This window comes from Balearica regulorum, chromosome 3 (assembly GCF_011004875.1).
Source record: "Balearica regulorum gibbericeps isolate bBalReg1 chromosome 3, bBalReg1.pri, whole genome shotgun sequence".
NCBI lineage: Eukaryota > Metazoa > Chordata > Aves > Gruiformes > Gruidae > Balearica > Balearica regulorum.
In genome coordinates this window covers 121,064,835-121,086,675 of record NC_046186.1, presented here as the reverse complement: position 1 = coordinate 121,086,675, position 21,841 = coordinate 121,064,835, and the positions used below count along the sequence as shown (strand labels likewise).

Genomic DNA, 21,841 nt, shown 5'->3' with positions numbered 1-21,841 from the left:
TCTGAATTGGACGAAGTACTAACCTTCACCATTTACCTGCCTGAATTGGGGCTGAATGCCATGAGGTGTAAAGAGGGTGAGTGTCTGCCTGGACTATTTGGTCAGAAATGCTAGTCCAGACCTAAGGAGCTCGTGTGGTCAAAACACTATTTAAAACCCTCCCTACTGGTTGGCCAGGCTGCTGCCGTGTGTAAGAGGAGCACATCTACCCTCTTCCTTCCATCTCCATCACTCCCTGCCTTAGGGGACGCCTCTTAGTGCCATAGGTAGCAGAAGAAATGGCAGAGCACCTCCACCAACTCTGTGGGGTGATGTAGCGCTGATGATGACAAACAGGTCCCCACTTAAAATGATTCCCAAGAGAGACAGGTCCAGGAGTTGAACTTCCCCTGTGTGTACGGTGAAACATGCCCAGTCTCATGCTCTGAGTGGGCCTGAAGTGGATGGGAGAATTCAGGAATGGCTTTAACCAAGTTTGAACACACAAAAAGTTTTAAGAACCTGTTGGGAGGCCAATGGCTAATCTAGAAATACATGTTCGGTTTGACCTGAGCATTTCTTCCATTATTTGAATGCTTAGCAGTTGTCTCCTCATACCTCTGTGAGGAGAGCATCACCTGCAAGCAGCTAGAAGAGGTCTGGTTGTTTTGGGCAGTTGGTGAGTTATAGCATTAATATAATATAATTGTTAAAAAGGGTAGGGTGGGAAGGTAATAAAATATTTTGAACTTGTGAAGAATAACTTCATGCAGGAAAAGGCTTTGCTATTGTCAGGGAGAGTTTTACCGTTGACTTTAGGGTGAACGTGCTACTGTGCTGCTTGCTTATTGACACAGCAGATGATTTTGATGCCTGATAATTGAATTGTGTGCTGCCAGGAGGAAACATGGAGACAGTTTCTTCAGGGCCTGGCTCTCTCCAGTGAGGTGCAGCTTCTGAATTATGTAACAGGACTTTCAGGGGAACACAGCGCTACCTTAGCTCAGCTCCCGTTAATGTCATCGACAGCCTTGCTATTTCTTCTTGTAGCCGTCGATGGAGGTTTCTGTTAAATCAACCTCACCAGTCCTCCACAGTTTTCCTTTGGGACGAGGAGGCAAATCGCTGTGTTTAATTCAATTTATTCCTAATGATGTTTCATTTAATTTATTCTTAATGATAATGGCGAAAAATAGATATGGTTTTAAGAGGGGGATTATATATGACATCCCCTAGCTGTGAAAGCTCCCTTTCTAACATAGCGCTAAATGTTCACTCTCACTGCAGAGAATCTCAGTCCTGGAGTAATCCAAGTGTGGCTGATTGATCAGCACACTGTCAAAATCTCTGAAACCTGAATGAGGTGTATTCTATAAATGGCTGTAAATTGCTGAGCTTGCATATATACTTACTCTGAATCTATAAGGCCAGATACTTCTTTAGCCTAACTTGTAATTGTTCCCAATCGGATTCAAATGTTGATCTTAGTATTTTCTTTCTAATATGTTGTAAGGAAATCAGTCACTTGTGTCTTTATTTTAAATAACAATTTTAAAATGTAGAATAAAAATAAAAATAACATAGAACTGCATAGGGTTTTTGCTTCAAGAAATATTCAATGCTTTCATGTTCAGGAAATGTCAAATGGAGTCTTTCTATGTTAAAGAACCATTTCATTATGATTAACTATTCCGAATAGAAGATGTTGTTTAAGTTTCCGTTTGAAGTTTGTTTCGGCAAAGTGGCCTTTTTCCTTTGAAAACTTTCACCAGATGTTGCCATCCAGTAGCACTAAATGGTGCTTGTTTACAAAACTGGCTTAGTTTTTCAAAGTTTATTTTGCCAGCACTGCATCAGACAAACTTTAAAGGCTATGTTGTGTCTTCTCTTAGATCAACTGGTAATATTTATAAGAATTAGATAGGCTTTCAGGCACACAGTTTCCTCTTCAGATTTGAAACTAGAAGGAGAAGATTTCAAAGCTAAGTGGAAAATGAGTTGTTAGAGTTTAGTTGTGCATCAGTTAGACTGTACCCCTAAACGCCAATGGCTACAGCAACATGACCGTGAGAACTGTGCTCCACAGTTGCTCCACAGAGCAATACATGACTACTCAGCCACAGTGAGTACTCAGAGCAGAGTGGAATTATTTTTGTTAGGGATGTAAGTAAAGTAATTAGATATCTGGACCAACTAAACTGTGCAGCTGTTGTAATGCACACCCACTTTTGCTATGTCTCCTTGACATAGTTTTTGTGAAATTCAGTAGGACGCTTGATCCTGCTCTCAGCCTGCCGTGCTGCCGATGGCTCTTCGGCAGAGCTCTCCGGTGGGATCCATAAGGAATCCTGCTTTGTAGCTGGGGTTACGTATGAGCAAGTTCCCAAGATGCTGTGATTCACTTGGCATAATTTGGGCAGTTGAAAATAGGAGTGAGCCAGATCCTCAGCTGGTATAAGTTGGTGTTACTATATTAAATTCAGATGGGCCTAATTACAAGTGCTCAAGCAGTCACTGAGGGTTGCACAATATACTGCTTTTGAGAGTGTGTGCTCACCCATAAAAGTGAGATTACACAATCTAGCCCTATATGAATGCATCTCTCTCAGCTGCTAATTGAAAACAAACATGGATTAATAATTCACTTCTCCAGAATTTCTGTATTATGAATTATTGGGGGAATCTACCACTTGCATTAAGAGATGTTGCTCCATTGCAAGATTAATGAACCCCGTAAGCGATGTCTGGAGGTCTCTAAATAGGGAAAAGTTGGATTTGCAGAGGTTTGCTTTTTTTTTTCCCCCCAGTTGCTATGGCTTTCATGCCTCATGCAGCACAGGGTGCAGTTTCCAAGCCTTCAGGGAGGAAGTCAGTAGCAGAACTCCTGTTGACTTAAGCAAAGGAGGGCTTGGGCTGTTTTGCTGCACAGGAAATGGGGCATTTTTCTGTCCAATATTGAAACGTATTTTTCCCTCACAAAAGTCTGCCCACATTTTGCAATTGGGAAATAGGAAATTGTCTTTTCTCTCATTTGGGAGGAAGTTGCTCTCTGTCCTCTTAATTAGTTGTTTGAAAGATGAAAGCAAGTGCCCAGGGGTCAAGGAATTCCAGGAGGTTTGGTATTTTTGAACCAAAGAACTTCTAAGAAATGGCACATTATGAATTCTGATTTATCCAAGCCCTGCTGAATGCTGCCTGCAGAGGCACTTACATGGATGCATATCCTGCTCTTGTCTTTTTAATTTAGAGCATAGGTTACAGCAGCTGTTGGGCTATCGCTTCTACAGACCTGAAAATCCATATCAAATATACTTACGGAAGCTGGACCATTCCTTTCTGATACCTGATGGTGGCTGAGAGTTTGGACTTTATTTTCCTGTGGCTTCCGTAATTACCACCTAGGAGAGCATCCCCCCCAAATTAAATGGCCTTATCAAGTAAGGATGTAAAGGATTACCGGGATAGGATTATAAAACCTGCTTTCTATGTCAGAGAGGTAAGAGAGCAGCAAGGCCACAAGATGCATGTTCAGGGGGTCAACGTTTCCTACAGCGATGCCAGCTGATCTTGTCAAAGAAGCCCCACAAAACTCCACTCTTCCTCTAGTCTTCTTAGACTGGCCTTGCTAGGTCTTGGGTCCTTAGGCTATCACGTTTTCGGCAGGTGGCTTGGTGGCATGCAAGCGGCTTGAAAGTAGTAGTCAAAACTCCAGAACAACCCTATAGCTCCTCATCTTCCTCCATCCAGGAGGATGCAGACCTGAGCAGGGTTGTTCAGGTTCCTCGTACTGTCCTTGGGGCCTGGTCGTTGCCTTTTCCTTTTCTGTGTCTCTAATGCATGTTATTCCATTTAAGAGGGTCTTTTAATGTTAGTGTTATGGGAGGTCTAGTTGCACTTTTGTAAGTGAATAAATGATTAATTCTGTTTGTTCTTTTTTCTTAAAAGTTAAAATGCCAGACCAATCCAACAACAACAAAAAAAAAAACCCTTCTGAAATTCACTGTGTGTGGTTCAGCATCTTTGTGTTTAAGATCCATTTTTCTTCAGCCTCTTTAATTTCTCTCATGTGTTTGCTGTTAAAGCCTTTATTTTTAGGGCTTGTCAGTCCTTTCAGTCTGCAAAATCTTACTTTTACGACATGCTCTGCATGTGCCCGTGGCTTCTGTAAAGCATTTCACAGCGGGTTGGAGACCACTTCAGAGCATGAGTATTATTTGTTGTGGTAAATGTAACCCCTGGCCTCTCACCCTGAAGGCCACGTTCTTGTCCGATAACAGCAAACTTGGGCACCTCCACCCTCGCTGAGCACGTGATCCATAAATCCGAAGTGCCATCGTCTCTGTGCTCCACCCTGCACGTTTGCTCTGCATGGTTTCTGCTGATGGACTTTCAGCCTGTCTCTGCCCTGCCTTGCCTTCCCTTTGCTTGATGCTCATGGAATACCTTCGCTCTTGGCCCTGGTTTTCTTTTCAGTTCCTTACCTTTTGTGCAGTGTTGTCTGGTCTCCTTCTCCCTGTAATTGTGTCATGACTCTTCTGTTTCCCACCTTAGTTCTTGCTCTGAGTGTGATAAACCTGAATGTAGCTCTGCCGTATTTCATTATTTTCACTTCTGCCAGTATCTGAGTGGCTGCATGCATTAACTCAAAGATAAGCCATTTTCCTGTTTTATTTAAAGTTGCACCTCCTGCCATACCTGCATGAATAGCTATTTCATGGTGCTTCTTTGGCTCTTTTCACTCTGATTTTATTGTATTTATATTTTTGAGCAGCATTTCCCTTCCACTGCTGGTATATCCCAGGTGATGTGATGTAATTCGCAATGTCATGTTTCACAAGAGCAAGTTGAAAGAGTAACAGAGTGATTCCCTTCTCCCAACACTTTAAAAGAAAAGGGAGGGGAAACAAATTCTGGTTTAATTGACAAATAATTTGTAACATATACACGAGCACTAGGAGTATGATGCTGCATTTTGAGATGCAAATGTGGCATGGGCTAGATTTCAGAAGAAATAAAATACACGGAGGCATATTTGCACTACTCCAACATCGCTGGGACTCGAGACATAAATTCTACTGAGAGGAAAATGATATGAAGGTGGGAATGTTATCACAAAACCCAGGGACAGATCTGTGGCTGGTAAAAATCAGCATTACTTTTTCAGTATTGCTTTTTTCACCCTTTGCAACCATTTTCCCTTGGTGAGGAGCTGCTCCCATCCAGACCTGGAGACCAGTCACGTTGGGAGATGGAGAGCTAATGCTCGCTGTCCTCTGCCATTTTTAGATATTCCTTATGCAGCTGTCTCATTGAAGAGTGAGAGATTACCCAGACGTTGGTGCATTAAGGGCTTTTCTGCGCTTAGTATTGAGCTTTGCCCTAACTCCTGGTGTTAGTTGTGTTCGTGTCGAGCAAGATAAGGATCAATGTAGTTTAGATCTGGAAGTAAGATCCGCTTCAAACTGGACCTGAACATTGGGTTCACAAACCATCAGCTGCTCCTGAGCTGGAACAGACACAGCTGTAGACAAACTGTTACGTACAGCGATCAGCTGTGCACGTGGGGCTCCAGCGCCTCACATGGACATATTACGCCTTGTGTATTGGTGTGGTTTGGGTTATTTCCTAAGGAAGTTTATAAAATATCACACTTTATGATCCTGTTTATACTTCTTCCTAGTCCCTGCAAGTTTTGATACCCTCGTCCTCTTTCAGGCAAGTAAGAACAAAAAATAATGATCTCAAAAACGCAAGTTTCCCCTAAACAGGCTATGTGAAGAGGGAAGAAAATGCTCATGCAAATTCAGCACGTACTATAACAGAAGAGAATTGGGATTGATATGGGGGACAGAGAAGAATGTGATGAATTTTACAGTGGCATGAAAATTTGTTGGTAGAGCTTATGTCTTAGTAGAAAACAAAGGTCTACAAGAGCTGTGCAGGGTCCCTTGAAATGGAAAAGAAATAAGGATACAAAGTAACTTGTGGCAAAATAACATATCCATGACAAATTTTTTTTTCTTTTCTCCTTGAAATTAAAAAAAAAAAATGTGGTGGCTTTGTCCATGACAGAGATTTCAAATTCTCTGCACGTTGTTTGCAATTACTACTGGAAGGCTGAAATGCATTGAACTGGTGTAGCGGTAATTGCAGTGTGGTCACACTCCTGCTGAAGTACTTTTAGACTATATTTGATATGTAATTGAGCCATGCTAATATGGGCTATTAGTCCAAATGCTAGTGTAAATGAGACGAACAGTATTAAGATGTGCTTTAAGATTGTCAAGCAATGCTGAATCAGGTCAGATGATCTTGCTGTGTCTTGCAGGACAGTTGGTGTTGCTTCTGGCAGAACACACGTAATGCCGTGTGGACATGCGTGCTTGCGAGGGAGCCGGCAGCTGGGAATCGCACTGCTCTGCTCTCCAGCATCCTTCCTCCTTCCAAACGCTCCCTGCCTATAAATATTAAGGCATTCAAGAAAGAACAAATGTGGCAACATCCAAAAATGCTCTGTGGCAGGATGAGAATTGGGGAAGATGATGTTGGCTGAAGGCTGTAATTTGCTGTGTGTTTGGAGAGGTGAATGCTCCGTGCTGATTGCGGAGGGGTAGGTGCAGCCCGCTGGGCTGGCACTGGCAGGAGCACCCAGGGCACCGTGGGCTCCGCTCAGCCCCTGTCCCTCCCGTGCTGTCGGGCACTGGCAGGGAGAGTGGAGACCCAAGAGGTTATCAGGGAAAGGAGATTGATTCTTCACGTTGCATGTGCGTAGGGGAGGACAGGAATTTGCCTAACAGAAGCTGTCATCGTGTGCTAATTTTGTTCCGAGTATTGTATAACCCATAACTCAAGAGTAACATATGAACTATGAAATGCTTGTCAAAAGTACATGGTTTTTACTGAGTAGTAGTCACTAAAATTGTTGGAACTTGTTATCATTGTAGATATAACACTTTTTGGGTTTTATGTGCACTTCTCAAAATGTTCTGGTAATAATAAAGTAGATTTTCTATTGCAGAGGCAGGGGTTTCTGTTTGTAATGTTGCCTTTTTCACACTGTAACTAGCATCAAAATGCTAAAATTATGTTAAAAAGAAAAGAAAGCACAGCAGATGGTATTTAGTGATCCAGAAAATAAGCTTGACTCATATGGCTTCTGTATATTCTATATATCGTAAGAGACCTACACATCTTTAAAGAAACCAAGTTATGTGTCTAAGGTCTTACTATTGCTATTACAACAGCTGAAGTGGAACAGGACACTCCTTGAAACTGTTCTCAGTTTGGCCAGGCATCATTGCAAACAGATGTGGGAAGTGGGGCACTGTTAACACAACGAGGCTTTTTGACTAATGTAATAATTATCTGTGTTGCAATTTTTCCTTCTAGGAGACTGAGCTGCTAGATATCAGCCTTGTCAAAGATGCCAGATGTGGAAAACATGCCAGAGCTCCCAAGGTAGGAATTTTTGCTGTGTGCTTACATGTTACGTTGATGACCTAGATAAAATAGAATGGAAATTATATGCAAGAATTAAAAAAAAAAAAAAAAGTTCCCTTAGCCAATAAGAAGTACTTTGTCTGTTATCGATTTAACATGGTTTTTGATGAGAAGCATTATGACTCTTGAGCCATTGTCATTTGATTCTGTGTGTAAAATGCTGATGGAAGCTCTGCTGGCAGCGAGGGAACAAAAATCCTGGTTTGTCAAGGTAAACTTACACAAGCTCCTTGCTTCTCTGATGGCAAGGAGCTGATGGTTATTTAGGTCCATGTTGCATTTTGTGCTGCCTGTTTATTTTCTTTCAGTGCCTCTTGAGGCCAGAGAGAATTTTTTTTAAAAAAACTGTCATCAGAGAGGTCAGGATATCAGCTCCCTTAGGCTTGCTCTGGTGTACTGCATGTTCCTCTGCTGTCTCTAAAGACAGTAGGTTCTAGATATATGTTCTCTCTGGTGTTTTTGTTTGGACAGAAACTATACATCAGCGAGAAAACCCCAAAGCACTCAGCTCTGGAAGCAAGACAGTGCCTCAGGGAATCACAGGAGTGACAGGAAAAAAGGAAATCTCCTGAGGGGCCTGAAAGTATGGCCTTGCTGCTGCTTAGCCACAGTTGAACCAGAGTGGTTGAAGCAGCCCAAAGGAATGCTTCTCCTACTCTCATCTCCAGGGAGGAAAACGTCTGGGTCTGGATGGCTGCGGCTTCTCCAGAGCCTCCCACTGTGCTCCCGCTTCCTTGCAGACCCTGGGTCAGGCACAGCCTCACGGGCTCCTGAACCCCTCGAGGGCAGGCATTAGGGATCGAAAAGGTTGTTTCTCTGTGCCAGAATGCGATTGTAGTTGTAGTTATCTCTGAACAGACTATTCAAATTTGGTTTTCAAAGCTTTCCATGTAGTCCTGGCAGGATTTTAAAGGCTGAGTTATAATTGAAATGCAACTGAAGTACTTTATGACATCCACATTAATACCAAATGAGTTCACCATGATTAATGGTTCTATGATGAATAGCAATAAAGTATTAACAATGGCTAGAACATTATTTTAAAATGCTACCCGCTTTACAGAGGACATTCATGTTCTTCTAACAAAATGTTTTTAGCTAAAATTTATGCATAGCTATTGCCTTGGTGACTTTTATTTATTAGGTTACATAAAGGCTGTTTTTGTTACAACATGTAACGGATTTGACAGCAGTGGCATTAAATGAAGGGTATGAAAAAATCTTGACTTTTAGGGTGGTGAAATGCACCACCTGTGTGAATGAGTTTGCTTTTTGTCATTGATTTGTGCGTGGGCAGAATGAAAACAGCACCTGGGTTGGCTGTTGATGGGATCTTGCAAACGGTGTGAAACAAAACGCTTGTTCTGGGGCTGGTCATGTCAGTTTTGCTTTGATCCATGTTGTGGGGCTGAGCAAAGGAGTGTTGACTGCAGGTGAGCGAGTGTTACAGAAGCCTGTTTGTGTCACATCCACAGAAGATCTAAAACTCATATAGCAGCAGGAAGGCTTGGCTCTAAGTCAAGCAGTAGCAGCTTGTGATTGCATGGAGGTTTCTAGTAAAAACCCTGGTATATTGGCTTAAGAGAGCAGCACCTTGTATGCATAATACTTGCCAAAATTCCCAGCTTTTCAGAGGCTCTTTTCCACAGCTCTGCTTTCAGGTGGGAGCAACCCTTGCACTCAGGTGAGCATCAATACTGAACTACGGTTAGGGGGTAGTTCCTGTGTGCAAAAGAAAACTTCCCTCAAGTAGCATACAAAGAAGTCATTCAGAATCTGCTCGTTGCACGGTAGAAGTGTGGTGCACACGATGATTATGTTGTGATGATGAGTCTGAGCTGTATCCAGCAGAATGGCTCTGCTGTGGTTTACTGGTACCTGCAGAGCCTCTTGCCCTGTATGTAACCCAGCCTACGGTATAAGCAGAACGAAGTTTAGCAACAAATACTTCTTACTGCCGTGGTACTGCTTAACACAGGTTTATTAGCTATCCCAGAAGTTAATCTCTCATGATCTGATGGGATCATCATTGACTTGGGAACTTGCTTCCTGTAGGCGCCTTGGCAGGTAGAAAGCGCAACGTGCTGTTGTGCATTGACACAGCTTTTACTGTAAAACAAGAAATTTAGGGGACTTTTCATTCCTCCCCCACCCCTCCTTATGCCCATAGTCTTGGACAATTTTTAAACTGTGTTAGGGGACTTCTTCCAGTTTATGCAAATTCTTTAATCTATTTTCAGAATACTAAGAGTGGATTTCATCTGTGGGTTGTCATTAAAAACTTCAGAAGTTAATGGGAATCTTTTAAACCTCATTTAATGTATTTCTGATCTAATGCTACTTTTTGATAGAAATAAGTGTCATATTTAATAAGTCTTGACTTTTCTATTAAACATAAAAACTGTAATTAACTTTTATTTTTATAGTAAACTAAATTTCAGTGTGATTATCAACACCCATAGTAAGCCACCCAAACCTGTTAGGTGTGCTGTTACAGAAGACCATCAGCAAGTAATGATTTTAGAGGACTATAAGCAGTCATAGTTACCAAAAAACTTTCTTCACCACCATCTGGAATACACACTTTTTCCCCATATGCTGCCATATCCACCAGCGGGGACGTTTATTTGGTAGCTTAATTAATCTGTCAAGCTCTTGGTCTTTTTGATGGCTAGAAACAGAGTCTGTTCTCATGCTGCAGTCAGTGTACCTTCTGTACAGCCATTGGCATTCTTAATTTCTGAAAAAAGAGAAACAGTGAGTTCCAGTTAGTTTCTCTTTCAGCCCTGTTGGTTGACATTCATTTTTCACAATATTTTTCCGTAACTCCAGACATAGATATTTTGTGATTGTTCTTGCATTTGCTTCTCATTATCATAAGAAGGAAAAAAAAAAAAAACAACCCAAACTTTTTCATTCTGGAGACATGTTTGTCGATGAAGGATAAACAGCCAAATGCTTCATTTTTATTTAGAAGGCACTGTACTCTTTTTGTTTTATTCTATTTTACAGTGTCCCTAGATTTGTTGAAAATGTGAAATGAAATGAAAATGTTAACATTTTGCTCCAGTAATTAAGTCCAAGCTATGGATTGTCTTCTGTAATGCTTTGGCTAAGTCTGTGCTCTGGAGAAAGGTAGCATTAGGCACGCTTATGTTTTGTATTAGTCCCTAGGCCGGGGGGGGAAGTGACAGCACTTGTGCTACTGTACACTGTTTGTAAGCTCAGAGCTTTTTCTTTTTGGGTTTCTCATCCAGGAGGTCTGGTTCCTTTCTCCATTCTTTATTATGTTTAGCCTCAAAAGTTCCCGTGAAGGCACAAAAGCGCAGCTTTCATCCTACGCTTGTCGCGTTAAGGTAGAACAAGGAATGAGCTGAGGTCTCCTCAAAGTTAGTGTGTTAGCACTGGGTTGCAGCTATGCAGGTGGTCAGCTCTTCTTGGCACTTTGAGCGCAAAAACACTTCTTCTCCAGCCTCTGGTTTGTGATGATTGTTAGAGTCTCTTGAAACCTCTCTCCTGTTCTTCTTGTTCCCTAGAGACTTCAGAGCAGAGCACCAGCACTATTCCTGGCCACCGTGACAGCTGTGCATGGGAGTAGCTTAGAAGGACACCTGTGAAAGAAAGACCTTCCTGAGCAGACTTCAGGAACGGTTATGCCTAACGACAGCCAAAGGAAACTTGTGGTTTTTAGGGGATTAGGTAGACCCTGTGGGTCTTGGGCAGAGGGTCAGAATGGTTTTACAGCAAAGGAAGTGGAGCATAAAGATTAAAAGTTCGATCTGTGAGAAAGTTTAGGCATCTGAAAATAAGCCTGTATGTCTTTCATAGGAACTTAGGTTTCTAATGATGTAGAAGGGAAATCTTTAGTGGGTGCCAAAAAAATTGGTACTTGGGGATGAGAAGATCATCCTCTGAGCCCAACTCAGTAAGTAGTATACACAAATGACCCCTGTGTTACTGAGAAGCTTCAGCATCGCCGCCTTTTTCCACAGTCTGTCAGGGATGAGTCCTCCTGTCTTCAGCTGCTATTTTCAGAAACGATAATAGAGTTTCCCTTCTCAATGCAATATACACGCAAAGGCTTATTCTTTGGAATAAGGGCAAATCTCAGGCAGCACAGAGCACTGCAGCAGCTCTCTAAATGAGAAGAAAAATGAAAGTAATGTTCTGAAGAGAACAAGAAAAGACTTATTAATTGTGTATGTTAGGGAAAAGTGCCTGAATTCAAAATGCAATTAAATTTATACAGAAGTGAGGGAATTATAGGATTATTATCAGGACTTTGCCTTTTTAGTAAGCATTAGAATCATTTAGGAAGGGAGCAAGAGAAATTTTGAGAACAGGAGATTAATAAGCAGTTCTTTTTTTTTTCTTTTTTTTTTTTTTTGTCCTTTGGAAGATGACTGCCCATAAATTCAGCGCAGCCTTTCGGGAGCGTGGCATGCCTTTTCTCACAGGTTTCAGGGGCTCACAGCTGCTGCTGGCGTCAGCACGGGTTGCAGCATCAGGATGCTCAGGGCTCACGTTTGTATTTTGAAATGCTGAAGGAATGTGAAAATCACTGGTTGCAATGAGGCAAATATTTATTTCCTTTTTATTTGCACGTTACCTGGTGGCACACTCTCAAGCTTTGTTTTGATGCGCAGACTAAGAGAGAGACGTATTTTCCCTTGCGAAGTTTAGCGAAGAGGTCTGCAAAATAAAATAACACAACGAACAGTCAAGAGAAACCTACATTTTTGTACAATGAGGCAAAGAAATAGCTCTGAATATTCACATACCTTCTGGGAAGCATAGAAGAGTCACTCAACCGAGTGTGAATATTCTTAGAAGGGAGGCATAGCTAAAAATGTCACACGGCAGTAAATACTAGTGAAAGGTTAGGTGGTGAAAATTTGGCAGCTGCAAGCACACTCACAGGACTAGGAAAGTCACACTTCTTACCATCTTGTATTTACTGTAGCCAATAACAGTTTCTATGGAAACTAAAATCTTAATGCAACCATATAAGTGTTTTTTAGTAGCAAGAAGAAATATCAGGATGAGTTGGCAGGAATAAGGAAATAACCCCGTGGCAAATGTATCATATTGAAAACTTTTGATGCATTTGATCAGTCTGTTTTCCCTCAAAGATACCATAAATCATTCAGTAGGAAATGAATTTCTTTAAATGACATATGCTATGGAACCTGTAGGAGATGAAGTTATGAATGATGGAATCACTCTAATGCCAAAATGTTTATAGAGTGTAGTCCCCAATTTAAAAAACACTCACAGCTCCCCTGCCCCAAATTTTCTCACTTTAACGAGAAAGCTCTACAGAGAAAAATAATTAAGCTTTTTTAATGTCAGAAACTTGCCAAGACCTCAACTACTATTAATATCATCACCAGCCTGTCTGTATTTAGTGGTTTTCTTGAAACGCTCAAGTAGAATGAGATGACTTCAGCAATCTCTCAGCTGTAATTTAAAAACTACATGCTTCTTCCTCACTGCAGAGTGTTTGCTGGTTTCTAACACATCTGTAGAGAAAAATCAACATTTCATGAATTAGATGGGCTCGAAAACTAACAAGGCAAGTCTAAATAATTATTTAACTGAAAATCTGGTGATTTTCAGGGAAATGAGGATGTGCAAGTCTATTTGAATTGTCAGAGCTATCAAGCCTGCTGTCTTCTGCGTCTGCTTCCGTACTCCGCTGCGCTTAGAATCAATAGGACTTTACTGACATTTGGGTAAAATTTATGCAGAGAAGTAGAAAGTGAAACTGTTGTCTGTGATGTTGTCAATAATCTCCTATTTCTTTGTTCATTTTTTAACTTACTGCCTGAATTTACAAATGCAGGTGAAGAACTCTTTGTGAAGCCACTTAAAGCACACATACTCAAATAAATAAATTGCAGATAGCACTTGGTTGATTTGCCTCCAAATAAGGCTCTAACTTCTAATTTACAAGTCCAATGACAAGAGCCTGTCAAAATAAATCTAATTCAATCACTTGATTTCTTTATGGTATCTGAACTTACATTTTTGCTGGCAGCCTATGATTTTTATGGTCAGGTTGTTTGTTTTTCTTTTATCAGGAGAACAAAAGAGGCCTCTGTCACTTCTGAAATAGTTGAAAGATGAGAAGTTTTTCATTTCCTTATCATAAAGTCTGTGCTGGGACAATTATGTTGTGTTTAACAGACACTCTGATTAGACTGCATGTGGGAAATGGCAGATAGATTTCTTTCTTCGTCTTTTTTTTTCTCTTCTTTTCTTTTTGGTCCACTCAGTAAATTCCCTGGAAAAAGTCAGCGGCCTACATGAATTGCACGAGAGAGGAGCAAGCCTGCCCTTTGCAGCACCAACTTCTGTCGCTCTGCCTGTCTCAAATGCTGCTATTGCTGTTATTTTTATCTGCTGATAAATGCACGTCGCTTTCCCTTCAACAACCTTGGTGCTAAATTAGAAACTCTAATGTAAATTATGCCTAAGCAATGTTCTATTTCTGCCAAAAAGAAATAAAAATGGAATGTGCATGCAGCTCACCTTCTTCCCACTTGCTGTAGGGATAACAGTGACATCCTCAAACATCCCCCCCAATTTGTTTGTTCTTCTACATCACTGCTTTTTTTCATAATAATGATTAGATTATATAAACATTTTCTCTAGATTGAATTTTATTTTATTAAGGAAGGTTAGGATTAATTTCTTTGGATGACATTTAACCAGTGTTCGTGCGGTCGCAGCTGTAAAGATGGGAAAGGCAGGTAGCTGAAATGCCGCAAAGAGCGTGGGAGCTGTGAGTTGGAGAGTTTTGTCTTGGACCCTCCTGGGGGGGATGAGCTTTGCTCTGCCCTTCTCTGCTCACTTCCCTGCAGTTTGGCATCGCCTGTTGTCACCAGTGCTGAACAGGCTGCCAATGGCGTCCGGCATCTTTTGCTCTGCCAGATTTTCCCACCAGTGAAGACTTCCTTCAGAAAAGGTCTCCCCACTGCCCACAGTAAAGTCCTGAAGCGTATTCAGGAAAGAAGGCAAGTTTCTGTATGGCTAGGATGCTTCTGAGGTTGGTTGGGTTTTGGTTTGGGTTTTGGTTTTTTTTTGAGTCTATTGAAAGTTAACCTCTTTGGGGAAGAGTCTCATCTCCAAAGATAAAGCTGTCAGTGCTGCTATCCAGGGAGCATGGAGAGCAGGTCGTCACTTCTCCATCAACTGGAAAAAATGTTACCATCAGAACCATTTTTCCCGCTATTCTGGAAGCAAAGCAAAGCTTCCTGAAAGTGCAAACGAAGCCTGGGGCATTAAGTTGCAGCACAGTGGCCATTTTCATTCCGCTTCATCGGGTCACGAGTCATGTCTCAAACACGGTGGCTTGCTCAGCAGAGTGGATGAGCACAAGCGCTTTGCACCTGCGCTCTGAAGCCTGCAGAGATTCCTCGTCTGCCTTGGAGTGTGGTTCACTTGGCTGCTCATGCCTGAGGCCACCTCCGAGATGATCAGCATCCCGGTGCACCACCAGAATGGCCCAAATTGAAGGTGATTTTATTTACAACCCTCTAATCTTTAGGGAACTGGGACCTTTTCAGAAGCTTGTCATCAACTTAGCTCTGTCGGGGTAGTTCATTGGATTCACTATTTACTAACATTCTATAGTAGAAAGCACAGGTTTTCATCCAAGGCTTTCACTGTGAGTCATTACCAAAAAGATTTAATTTTTTTTTTTCTGTTCACTGGCTGTTTCAGTTAGCTTTCTGTGCTACTTGGTTTTATGTTTTTCTCTGTTATATTTATAAAACATACATCTTTTTGTTTGTATACTTTCATGCCAAAGTATGAAGTATGTAACAAGAAATTCTGTATTTTCAAGAAGCACAAAGGCATTTTATAAATGTGATTTTAAAACTTGACATTTAAATTTGAAAAGGTAGAATAGGACACTGCTCAATTAACTATGTGATATTTGAGTTGCTGAGATCACCAGAATGTCAGTAAAGCTGTGCTTTAAATGCTGCTGTTGAAGATGCTTTTGAATAAACCTGCGTACATATTTTTTTCCCCTCCTTTTTCTCTTTTAGTATGACTTTTTGTGTGATTTTGAAGAGAGATTGACAGAGACAGCCTTGTGTGCTCTCAGGCACACATAATACTCCAAAACTACTTAAAATCCATACCTAAGCCACTCTGGTCAGCTTTCAGACTGAGACGGTGGGGGATTAAAGTAACACATTGGATGGCATGGACTCATCACTTAACTGAGCGTGTGCTTCATGCAGACGTGAAGTTCGGTGCTGCGGTAATATTTCCTGCGATAGCGTAAGTGATTGTTACCGCCTCCGCGCTGTTTCAGCTTGAAGGTTTAGATTCCTCTCCTTGCCTTTCCCTGCCGTGGGACAGGGCTCGCAGAAGGAGAGGTGGGTTGCAAAGGGGCATCTCTGGGCTGGTAGGTGCCGCTTCTGGTGAGCCTCGTGGTTGCTGCCGATCGCAGCCATCGCCTGTGCGCTTGAGCGCGATGGTGGTGTGCTGTCAACAGCTCACCTCGGGGATGAGGCCGTATCCAGTGTCAGCAGCCTTTTGACAACGTTTATGTTGCTGATCAGTAACGCAGCACATGGATGTCTTATTCCTGTCTTCACAGCTAATAACGATAATGAGATGAGAATGCAGCCGGGACAGCGTGTCCAGCCGCAGCTACCACTAACCCACACCCACTGTCAATTGTGATAAAGCTCGCTTGAATCTGATAAATGGCATTTTTGCAGCAGCTGGCACAAAATTTAAAAATTGTCAGGACAATGTAAAGTTATTTTGGAGGTGCTTTTAGCGATGCTAAGATGTTAATGTTGCCTACGAATGTCCAATATTATCTGTTTGTTATCTTGCACCCCCTATGTGTTCATATCCACATGTAACCTTGTGACTGGCACTAAGATCATAAGGATTAGGGAAAATACAGCCCTTTTTTCCGGTATCGGTTCAGTACCTAGCAGAGCAAAGTCCTGTTTCATAAGGAGGGCTGCTAAGTGCCATACTAATACAAAAACTAATAAACAAAATGTTGCTTTCCATAAAGATAAGGAGTGCTACATTCAGCCGCTATCATGAACACTCCATCTGGAAAGAATTTCAAAATTTTTCACTGGAAAATTTCAAAATTTTTCACAAGGTACTAAATAACTGAGTCACACTAGTCTTTCCTTCTGAGCAGTAATCTCCATCTAGCAATATTTCATAAATATTAAAGTATCTATTTTAGCTATAGTGTGGAGCTGTGCATCCAGTGAGAGATCTGATGGCAGTGCAATACCCTTAAGCTTCAAATGTGGAATCAACAGGCTCAAGCGAAAATGCCACAGCAGAAACAGTTTTATGCAATCATTCAGAACAAATTGTTTAAATGTCCCTGTTTTATCAGAATCCAGCTTGGTCATTTTCCATAGCATCTATATCTTGTAAATAACTGGTCAGAGAAAACTGCTGTGTTTTAACTAGTTGCAAAGGATTGATACATTTTTTTCATCGTGCATCTCTTCATGGAACTAAGCAAAACCTTTTAGGCTTAGAACAGAGACCACTGCAAAGCGTTAGAACAAAAGGATTAGGTGTAGATCCGGAGTAACCACGGCTGACAAGAGATGCCAGTTTGTTTGCAACCAGATGCAAGTGCCCCTCCCTCAGCTACGCAGGGAAGAGCAGTTTACTGGCGGCAGGGTGCTGAATAGCCGAGGAGGAGCAGAGGGTTATCGGCGTTGGTGTTGCTATCCGCGTTGCATGGAGCTGCCTGTGTGCTGCGGTGGATATCAAACCCTGCCTGGAAACCCTCAGACAAATGGCAGGAACTGAGCAATCTGTGATCAACTACCAACTGCCTTTGGTCAAAGCTTGTAACCCAAGAGGTTTGTTTTTGAGATTTAGAGGAGTCGTAAAAAAAGTTTTCTTTAATACTGCAGTTATTTAAGCTTGCTTAAACTCCATTAGAACAGCTTCCAGCATCAAAATTCATTATCTTCCATATTACATTAGCACTTTCCCGGTCTCGCAGCTAAGCACATTTGGCTGTAAAACTGCGCATTTGCCTAACGTTTGTTAATCCATACTTGTATGCTGTCCAGTACGGAAGTCTAAGAAAAAGTGATGGGGAGAAACTTGGCTCTCTGAGCTGAAACTTTGATCGCAAAATAATTACAGCCCCTGCCATAAATAATCCTTGTTTCATCGCTGTGGCTTTTCCGTCTGTTTGCTTGTGTCCTAAGGCATGGCTGTGCCGGTCGGACACCTCAGCCGCACCAGTGACATGATGCCCGCGGCAGATGTGCTGCTGTGCCTTGTAGTGGCACAGGTATCCTGCAAAGAGACCTCTGCCACTATTGCAGGGAAACATTTTGTTAGGAATGTGAAAGGGGGACTTAAAAGTGAGTCAGCTACAGATAAGGAAGCTAATGGGAGCAAATGGAAATAGCCAAAGGTCCACGGGAACTATAAAGTAGCAGGAAACTATGGCTGTTTCCAGTGTAATGATATCAGTATATTTATGTTAAATCCATGTTACCAATTTCCAAAGGGTCAAGAAGGAATGAGGCTGTTTTCTTTTGCTTTAGTCTGCTGTGGATGTATAAAAAGGTAGAGGCAAATGCATCCAAATTCTGATTTTTTTTTTTTTAATACAGTAGGATATTTCCAAAACCAAACCAAACACTCTACTTTTTGTAATTATAAATAGGATTATGCTACCAACTATGGCATACGAATACTTAATTTTTAAATAAATCCTGGGTAGTATTTGTGTGGCGATAACAAAAAAACCTTATAGCTATGTTGAGCGTGAGTTGCCTGTCTCTGGCTTTCTCAGCTCCATCGCCTTGCAGCCGAATCCTAGTTAAATAAACAAAATTATCAGCTGTTGCCACTAGGGAGTTCAGACACTCTGTTCCACTCCTGGGGTGTTAATGAGCCATCCGCAGGGATGTTCCTGCAAAATGGATGTCACGGCGACACTAGCTGATACATAAGCATGTGCATATGGGAGCAAAATGGTTATCTGTATGTCAGTGCTAAAAGAACATTTTCTGAGGGCCAAAGGTTTGCTTAATGCATTTTTCAACCCTTGGTGATTCACTGGGATAAAGTGTAGTGTATTCCTGGTAAAGACTGCTGTGTGTTAAGATTGGTACACAGCTACACCTGATTTAGCAAGGTTTTCCTGAGTATTGGTTGCATCGCGGATATATCCTTCCCAAGGAGAAGCATTTCTACCACTACGAAGTTGAATTGCCGTGGCTCATCCTTGATATGGCTGATCTGCGCTAACAGTGCACACAGACAGAATTAGGGGCTGTTTTCTGCATGTGGGTGGCCTTTGGTATAGTTATTAGTGCTGTAAGTGTCCAATGTCCTTCATATGTTGTCTTTTGATGATAAAAATCAGGTCTTTGTTCCTCTTGAGAAGACCGATCTGCTGAGAAATCCCTTGCATGGACCTATGTGTCATCCCTGTCATACAGAAATCACCGTATGGGATGTGTAAGAAAGGCGAATTAGACATTTCCACAATTTACCCGACGTATGAACTAGAGTTCATACCCCCAAAGTATTGATTGAATTATTAACCAGACTAAAATTTCAGGGATCTTACTGAAATACTGACAATATACCAGTGCTCTGGGATTGTGGTGTGACCTAGAAAGAGAGCGTGCCGAAAGGGCAGATTCAACGCTGATCTTACACTAAGGTTCAGCGCAGCTCTATTTTTAGTTAGTAGAACGATCTTGATTGAATCGCCAAACAAAGCAGAAAAAAACCCGAGTGTGTAATTGTAAACTACAGCAATCTATTAAAATGCAGGTTTGCTCTTTTAAAGGCGGATTCCATGTGGTTTAGGTTTGTGAGCTTCTGAGTGACGTTGTTTAACTTGGGGAATTTCGATAAAAACCCAGTTACCTTACTTTGGAGAAGAAATACCCTTGGCTGGGAGTTCTTGGCTGTGGTATTTTTCAGTATCCAGTTTCTTTGTTGTTTTTTGGAATTAGAATGAACTTGCCAACGTGCAATTTAGGAACAAACCTAGATGGTAGCTGATATTTTTCCACCCTGTTGTGCACCACCTCTGCATATGGGTTCATTCCCATCAAGGGACACCAGTTTTCAGTTATTAGACTTCCGATGATGATTCATTACTATAACACCTGTTAAAAGAGCATGGGTTTTTTTCCTCATTTTTCTAGGAGGAATCTTAAAACAAGCGTCAGTATAGCTTGCAAATACAACATCATAACATGGGTTGTTTGAATTCTGTTGTATCTGCAGTAGTCAGTACCTGTGCTGAAGAGCAGATGTGATGTGCAGGTGGAAAGGTGAGCTGCTGGGGTTAGGTCCTCTCCAGCAAGGTGTAGAGCTGGTGAGATCTGGCCATAGGTAGGGGCTTTGGGTATGATTTTTTTTTTCTTTTCTTGCAAGAAATTTATATCCAGTCCTGGTCCTAGGACAGTGTTAAACGTTATGGTTTATCGCAACTGGTAAATAATTGAATTTTTTTAAAAAAATAAGAGGAAATTAAACCTTTCTACTGTGTCCAAATATTGAAAAAAGCATTACCAGCTCAGTGATTTTTATAAAAAATTTTGTGATGAAAGGTTCTGGTAGTTCAGGGGAGCAGCACTGACTGTGGGTCTGACTTTCAATGCATCCCAAGCGCTTGTTTTCCTGTTTTGAAGCACGTCCAATATTGATAATGCCATAATTGAAATTATACAAAGATTTTTGTTGTTGTTGTTGTTGCCACTCTGAGTTAACCTCCTTCCTCCAAGATTAATGAAATACATTTAAAAAAATCTATATGAGAAAACATATGCTGTAGTTTTGAATGTTTAGTATGAATGGTTTCAAAATGCTGTTTGCTAATGAAGTGGCAGCAGCAGCAGAGTGTGCCAGGTAGGGTCACGATAGAAAGGGAAAAGGCAGTCACATTCATCTCAGAAATAATGGTAGCAATCTGCATGTTGTTAAAATGTTTAAAGAAAACAACAAAACTGAATTCAGGTAAACTAAAGCAGACTCCTTGAACAGTTACCTGCGTGTTAAGACAAATAGAAGAACTTAGTGTGTGTCGGGATAGGTGGTGGAGCCCTGGCAGCAGGTCCCAGCCCTCTGAGGGCGGTGGGAGTTTTGCTTTGCCTTTTCCGAGAGCCGGGCTCCCTCCATGACGCTAAAGAACACAGCCAACGTGGACTTAGTTTCTGCAGTATATTTTCGGTAAAAAATTTTAAACCACAAAATGATCATTTGGCAATTTGAGAAAGAAAGCTGATTTTAGCTAACCTAGTTAGTCTAGTTTTGCCTTAATAAGGAGAAAGATCCCTCTTTGCCCTTCCTCCCAAAGCCAGCTCCAGGGATCTGCCCAGGCTGCTGCCGCCATGCCCAGAAGTAAGCCCGGAGCTGCAGCCTGGCCATCTTTCCCCCTTTCTTTGTGTTGACATGCGCCTCAGACAAACACTGCGGTTTTGTAGGAGAGAATGTCACCTTGTTCTCCAGAAATATTTATATCCATTTGTTTTTAATAGTGGTAAAGTCTTTCTTCACAGCCACGGGCTGTTGCTACCAGGGTAAACGTGTTAGTTGTTGGGGGGGTAAATGGCAGGAGGAAGGGAGGAGAGGAGGTTGTTTGTCTCGTGGTGTGTGTTTTACAAGGCAGTGCAGGAACAACAACATTTTCAAAACTGCTGCAGAGGTTTGGTTTTCCTTGGTTTTATCCGAAGGAAGAGGAGGATTTATTTTGGAGTTGCTTTCATAGTGTCCTTTGGAGTGGCCTGCTGCGGTGACCCTAGGCACTGGGGTGCTTTCAGAGCTCAGGCGGCTGCTGATGTAGAAATTCACTCCTGCTCTGGTGAGCGCCTGCAGGTCACCTTTTGTTCCCGTGGTCTATGCCTGGATTTTGCTTTGCAGCAATATGAACCAAACATCTTTGCTGTAGAGGTGGTAGTATTGGAATAACGCTAGTACGCCCTGGAGTATTTTAAGTTCAAGTTAGTTTTTCACTCCTCCTGGGTCCTGTGAGAACATCAAGCCCTTGCAGATGATGGTGACCATTCATTTTGTTAAAGGGGTGAGATTCGTCCTTGGTTGCAAGTCATCATAATTGACACGTTAATCGTTGCATCGTGTTTCCCACTGTAGTCAAAGTGGTGACGCTTCTGCATGTTTCAAAGGAACTATTGCTGCTGTAAATTGTTGTAGGCAATGCTGAATATGACCTAGCTCGTTTTTAAGACACTGATGTGTTTGTGGCAGTATTTCAATTGGGGGAATTAATTTTTTTTACACTGTATTTTTTTATATCCTGCTAGAATCAGGAGAATTGCAAGTGGTGGGAGGAGAAGTGGGATTA

At 41.7% G+C, this 21,841-nt stretch overlaps 1 protein-coding gene across 5 annotated transcripts in view; it reads left to right on the top strand.

The window, feature by feature from the left end:
• The window catches only part of PLCB1 (phospholipase C beta 1), a 398,789-nt gene that overhangs the window by 102,887 nt on the left and 274,061 nt on the right, over window positions 1-21,841 (top strand). For all 5 annotated transcript variants that reach the window (XM_075749808.1, XM_075749805.1, XM_075749803.1 and 2 more), the window contains exon 3: window positions 7,369-7,437. In XM_075749808.1, coding sequence (XP_075605923.1) covers window positions 7,369-7,437 — 69 coding nt within the window. The remainder of the gene's footprint in view (window positions 1-7,368; window positions 7,438-21,841) is intronic.